Genomic DNA, 6,864 nt, shown 5'->3' on the forward strand with positions numbered 1-6,864 from the left:
AGATCTCCTTGGTTGCACTGATCGTAATGGTTATCACAGTTCCATCCATGGCATGCAGTACAGAGTTCCTTCAGAGATCCAGTCTCTGCCCTTCATGAAGAGTACACACGAATGTGAACAAGAACTGGACAAGAATGGACTCCTCAAGAGTGCGCTCATCCGGGAGACCCACACATTCAGACCTTTCTCCAGGGCCACCAGCGGTGCCACCACCAAAGTCCTTCAGAAACTTAACTACAAGACTCGGATATCTGGTGTTACCACAAGACAAGATGATTGCTCTTCTAGTTTTAGCTCTGCAGAGGAAACAAGTCTTTTACACACAACGTCAACACCTGGGGAATAATTTCCTGGAATAGATAATCCTGGGAGGATACTTCATGTAAATGCCAGATATATGAACTCAAGTGCCATGCAGGCTGAGGTTTATCATCGGGAGGAGTCAAATAGAGTATCTGACAGTATAGTTGCCCTCAGACTCAACACATCATCTCTTCTCCATGCCAGGATATCCTGGAGACCACAGATGATCGCCGATGTTCAGGTATGAAACACAGGAACGTTTTAAAGTGCTTACGTAAGTGAACATATTGAAAACTACATACGTGTAAAGGCGCTATATAATCTCGCTAATAAGAATGATTTGTGTATAACAGGTTTACTTGACTAGGGTAGTGGAAAGGAATGGACAAAATACAAAGACCACTTTAGACTCTGTGTACGAGTCTATGGGAGAGGAATTGTCAAGCAAGTACCATCGGATTGCACAGACCACTAAGGAGGAACTGTCTCCCTACCTAGACCTGCTGGAGTCAGAAATGGCTATCATAGAGAAACAGCTTGACTCTATCAGGAGGGATATCAGGAGCATGTACAAACGTAATGAGTTCTACATGGCAGACATGGGAGACTATTCTGAATCGGCAGAGTAAGTACAAGAGCAATTACCAATTCCTAAGAACATTTAATTCTTCGTCCGTAGTGTTTCCAGGTTAGAATGGGTCCCCATCAACGTATACCGGTCATAAGAGGCGACCTAATGGATCTTGGTTGATTGCCTGTCGTTGTACTCCGACAGCGTGGATCGTTGCTCACAATATCGATCAAAGGATTATCTGGTCCTGACTCGATTATTTATCTCCAGCTGTCATACAACTGGAATATTGCCGGGTGCGGTGATCAACGATCACCTTGTAAAGATTCTTTTCAGAAGATTCATTCGATGAACTAGATCAATGACAGAACACATACAGAATGCCAATGACTTGAATGTGAAAGAGTTCTATGACCACCTCTTGAACGACTGGGTTGTCCTTGCAAAGGTATCTTGCAGAAATGTGTTTGTTCAACGTCAGTAAACATTTCCTCTCACACAAAGAAAGTGAATTCAAATAACACCAGTTTAAGCTATGGAAAATTATAAGTTGTAGCAGTATCACGAGGGAAACATGTAGTCTTTTGCGTCCCGGGTTTGTTTTATACCATGAGCCATGTGTTTTAATTTGGTTTCCGGTTGATGCCCGTATATATTGTATTAAGATTATATATTTTCAGCTATCTAAAACTATGAACCTTATTCTTTATTAAAGGAAAATACGATGCAGCAATGTAATTTTTGTGGCAGACATATATCTATTTTATTTCAACGGCATGAAGCATAATAATGTTAGTCAGATTGTTAGTCATAATTTATTTTTATCGATTTAATCCATACCCTGACATCAACCACCCCCACCCCCATCTCCCCGAATTACAAATGCTCGGCCCCTTATTACCAGAAATAAAACTATTAATTTCACATTATCAGCACAAGATGTTCGTCCTTGTCGTCTTGAAAATGGACCATTCGCGATTTGCTTGTTTTCAGGAGAAGGTAGACACAACAGTTGAAGATGCTGTAGAGATGATATCAAGTTTAGATGACCTGATCCGAAACATGTGGGACATCTGTCAGCACCACTACAATATTGTGCAAAAGAAAGCAACTGGTAAAGATGTCATACAATACTGTCAATATGGGTCTTCCATTTGTAGCTAAACAGGATTTTATTTTTCAGATACAAGGCTTCTGCAATGAGAGATTTGGAATATCAATATTTCACAAATTAATTTTAATTAACGAATTGAATTAACAGGATCTTGATATAATACGCAGTGCCACGTAACATCCCTTGGCCCCGCCCCTCTGAGAGCTTGCAAGTGAGGCAACAGATTTGAACACCCGTGCAGATTGACTTAAGTGACAGACCCGTGTTGAGTTCTGGTTAAAAATAAAGAGGATGTAAAATTATTATGAAAACAAGCTAATATTTGCGTAAGCAATATTAATATGCACAAAGGAACATCGAAACTTTGTGAAGAACATTCGTTATGGATCTCACATCTACGCCCCTTTTGCAATCTCGGCTGGTGACATGACTTTTGATATTACAATTTGTCAACAAGGGCACAGCACCACAGAAAGTTACTGCAAATTCCATGTGTGATATAAAACGAAAAGGTTACACTTGGTCTTGTCAGATATAGGTGTAAACATGGAGGTAATCGGAGCGGACGATGATTTGAAAACTAGCCGCCACTATACTAGCTGTAGCCTCGACCAAAGCACGAAATAATTGTAGTGATAAAAAAGATCCCTACAATGCGTTCTTTGGGATTGAATCCACCATACACTGTGGACACCGTAATGCAAAATAGTTTGCGGCGAGTCTTGTTGATTTGGCATTTGCTACCCTAACCTTGCTATTGCAGCCTCTGCTCATTGTAGGTGGATTGTTATTAACAATGAAGCCTCATTGACTAAATATATTACATAATATTAACGAAACCTTGCATGTGTATTCACAGCGACAGCAAACACGATCATGGACCTACCACACATCGTAGACAGCAAACTTGAGATATCTAATGCTATAGCTCCCTACATGGATCGCCTCTACAGTACCACAGTGAAGACGTACGGCAGCTTCAAAGATATGCTCATGAATTCGGGAGACATGATTAGTTCTCATCTGATAAATGCTGAGCAACGAAGCGATTTACAGATGCTGTTCTCTTTCACTAACAATGTATATCAAGAAGTAAGTCTTTTTCATGGGTGAGTTAACACTCTCGTGCAGTTACAAATGTTTTGTATGTGTTCGGGAACCTTTGAATTCTGTACGAACAACAAATTTGTTATACTTCGTTTCCACTTGTCCTTATTTCATTTTTATTGTATAATAAATTGTTTGTAATCCAGGTTTTAAGTTGCTTTGACTGTACTGTTCTAATCTTATAGCAGAAATTTTCTATTCTTATGGAAATAGTGTTTGTCGCTGTTATTTGACTATGGGGACCGTCATTGTTTACCAAAGACTTGAAGTGCTGTGATTGCGTTTTGAAACGGGATCATGGGGCTGCATGATTACTGGTATACATTTTGCAAAATTGGTTTGTTTGTGTTTCTCGAAGGGCGAATCTATCCTGGAGGAGCACCTGCAGAAAATCCCGAACCTAGTCAATCGGGAGTTGACGAACTACACACGTGATGCTCTCACAAAATATAAACCCCAAATCACTGTCTGGCACCCAGAACATGGAGAGATCCAGATAGAATTAAGCTTGCCAATACCCCTTCGGTCTCTGGACAGATTACCCGATGTCCAGACGTATGTCCAGAATGCAAAAACAACGGTCAGCAAATACATCCCAGACAGGACTTCTCTCAAGAGATGGTACAAGAAAGTACGTAAAAATCATTGATGTTAATACATTGTAGAAGAGACGGGACAACATCCATAGTCTAGTGGATAGAGCGTCTGCCAAGTCGGGGGATCAATCCCCGGCGTGTTCATGCTAAAAGACGCTAAAAGATGGTACTTGTTCGTTCGCTCGGTATTAAGGGGATAAAACAAGGACTGGTCAGCTCCGAGTACATATACTGTGTCTAAGTCGGGGTCTATGTTAAATTGTGGCATGGTGTCTCAGTGGTTTATTTGTATGAAACTATCATTAGTTCAGGCTAGTACAAGCAGCCACTCTCTCTCTCTCACACACACAGTACCCACGCACACGCACACGCACACACATGCATGTACATCTCTATATTAGTGCAATAACCACGCACTTCATTTCACCTCATGACATTTATCAGTGGTGGCGGAGATGTAAAAGGCTCAGCAATTCTTTGTACTGAGATATGTCTTTTAGGCGCGCCAGCTGCAGAAGTCTATGATCGTGGCTTCAAATCCTGGTTCTTGGTTTGTCAGAATCATACCTGTTTCAACACTGTAGTAAACTGACACGTACATCACTTCGAATGCGGTCTTTCCTCCCACATCAATCTGACACGCCGTGATATAACTGAAACATTGATTAAAGTGGCGTTAAGCCAACTCACACTCTCACTCTGAGCATCAGTATTATCATTCGGACATTAAAGAAGTTATAATCAAAACTTCAAAATGTGTAAAATACGTGTATCAGCATGCAATATCTTTTAATACCTTTGTTGTTGTGCCAAATAGTGGTGATACCTATTTGTTACTCGATTTCAGTATTCGGCGTGGCGGTCTAATAGAACAAATGGACGTTGAACGTTTGATGTGAGTATATAGCTTATATGTAAATCTATTTGAGGTAACTATACATTCTGTTAAGCGAAGAAGATTAAAACACGGTTGGTCATTAGTAGGATCTGTTGGTGGTACTTTAAGTATACCAACACTATTTAATCTGTTAATTCAACCGGTTGGCACGTTTTCTCGCAATAATTCAACTTCCAAATGGTATTGAAAGAAAACACTACTATCGACACCTGGCAACCATTTGACTCCTGATAAGTACAATTATTTAAAAAGAATCTCTCGATGAAAAGATACATTTCTGCTGATGCTAAAAGCAAGTTTGAGATAATTTGATTGTTTAGCTTGACGCGAAGTTGATGTGTAAGCCATCCTGTGACAGGCCTACTCACATGAGACACAACAATCCATGTCTAACATGAATAAAGCTTTGAGCCTGAGTTTCAGCTCAGGACTATTTAATATGATATTGTTTTTTAATAAAGAATGTTTCGATACTTAACTGTTAAACATGTTTCTATTTCAGACTAGTGGATGGACAAGGAACTGATGTGTATCAACTTTGCTTCTGAAACCTTTTTTCACGCCTACTGCTCAAAGCAAATGTTCTATGTGAACAACATATATTATGCAATCATTCATGTTGGTTCAGGACAATCTTGTTTTTATTTAGTTACGTTATATATGTCAAATGTGTTTAATTGGAGAAAAGAAATCTGGTAGAATAGTGATGTTTTCTAATATATCAGGACGTCTATTGTACGATTCCATACGCATCTGTTCTGAGATGTTCTCGACAAGATACGTATAAGCATATATATGAATCATGTATCTATCATCAATATCCTTCCCGTATTGATTTTCGTCAGTCCCGAATAATTATGACTGTATGAAAGTAAAACTTTATCTCATTAATGCCCTTATGCCTTGCAGTTCAAGATACAAGGGTTAAGGTATTTAAGTAAATTGCTGACAACACTTTGAGAAAATATTTTTTTCGATAGCCGGAGTTAAACAATAAGGGAGTTAATATTTACAAGCAAACTAAGAACTGTGTCACCTTCGAAATAACATTTAAGCATAATCTGGGTTTCGACATAAAGGGGTTGAAATATTCTCTGTTATGTTTAAGACTGAACTTGAGACTGAGAGATATGACTTATTATTTGAAAACAAGTTGTTTGTGTAAAACCCATATTGTTTAAAGATTGTTAGTTAATAATTGTAAAAAAGCAACTCTTCCAGCTTTTATGTATTGTGCCATGACATGCGTGTTTTAAATGAAGCTTAAATGTGCAATAATTGCCTTTTGCCGGTAGCTTGTTTACTGCTAATGTTCTGAAGCGTCAGTTTTGTAATATTTAATGTAATAAAGGCTCACGCTTACCAAAATCGAAACATTTGCACTCTGCCATACATGTGTATCAACCATGCTTTTAGACATAAAATGCTTCGACTGACGTAAACATCAGGAATAAATGCCATATATACACACAATAGTGTCCTTATTTTGCAAATAGGTGTAATGTACATTCAATTATAAAACATTCGTGTGACTCATTCCATGTCTGAGTATCCGGAGTTGTGTCTAATAGTACAAGGATTAGCAACATATTTTATTATTATGTAGGCAAGTGATTGATAAATAAGAGTGCGCCTTCGGGATACAATGTCACACAATAAACCAAGTCACTGAGCTTGACCAACCGATCCATTAAGTCTCCCTTTACTACAAGCAAACAAGGTTACCAGGAACTTACTCTAATCCAAATGCCTGACGAGGGACATTGGAAGGATTAAACTTGCTGAGTGCAATGCAAAGTCTTTTACACTGAAGACTCGTCATGTTCTTTCTATCTTGTCCTTGGCGAGAACTGGATTTGATATTCATAACGGTAATTAAGTTGAAGAATGTATTTGTTTAGCCTGCACTGTTTTTTTTCAAAATGAAAGGACTGATGAAATGGGATTTAGGTAAATCTTCTGCTGATAGGTAACTATGAATTGGCTGATAGGCATTATTTAGAAGTTGACAAAGAAGACACAATACAATAACTAAAGAAGTTTTTTTCCATAAATTGTTTCTTCTATGTCATAGGTTAACGATGGTTGAAACTTTGGCCAAACCCTGGGTACTTGGTGTGATTGTTTAATGGCAAAGTTGGTTCCAGGCTTCATACAAGGGTTCATGTTCACCCATGCATCTGTGGCCCTTCAGCATCTATTAATGTCATCTTATCACACATGTCAACGAATTTTACATAACAATGAACCATCAATGCCCAGAGCCGACTAAAAT

At 38.7% G+C, this 6,864-nt stretch overlaps 1 protein-coding gene across 1 annotated transcript; it reads left to right on the forward strand.

The window, feature by feature from the left end:
- Positions 1-844: 844 nt before the first annotated feature.
- LOC139479703 (uncharacterized) lies at positions 845-6,062 on the forward strand. The gene is made up of 6 exons (XM_071262547.1): positions 845-928; positions 1,868-1,988; positions 2,848-3,080; positions 3,454-3,726; positions 4,539-4,586; positions 5,092-6,062. The coding sequence occupies exons 2-5, from the start codon at positions 1,904-1,906 to the stop codon at positions 4,575-4,577; spliced, it is 630 nt and encodes a 209-aa protein (XP_071118648.1). The 5' UTR covers positions 845-928; positions 1,868-1,903; the 3' UTR covers positions 4,578-4,586; positions 5,092-6,062.
- The last annotated feature ends 802 nt before the right edge of the window (positions 6,063-6,864 follow it).

This window comes from Haliotis cracherodii, unplaced genomic scaffold (assembly GCF_022045235.1).
Source record: "Haliotis cracherodii isolate W230 unplaced genomic scaffold, xgHalCrac1.p SCAF_4, whole genome shotgun sequence".
NCBI classification, from domain to species: Eukaryota; Metazoa; Mollusca; class Gastropoda; order Lepetellida; family Haliotidae; genus Haliotis; species Haliotis cracherodii.

Excerpts from the sequence above, each read along its gene's own strand:
- LOC139479703 (XM_071262547.1), top strand. The coding sequence starts at position 1,904 with ATGATATCAAGTTTAGATGACCTGATCCGAAACATGTGGGACATCTGT. Across the intron at positions 1,989-2,847 it reads TGTGCAAAAGAAAGCAACTG|CGACAGCAAACACGATCATG; the intron begins GTAAAGATGTCA and ends GTGTATTCACAG. Across the intron at positions 3,081-3,453 it reads CTAACAATGTATATCAAGAA|GGCGAATCTATCCTGGAGGA; the intron begins GTAAGTCTTTTT and ends TGTTTCTCGAAG.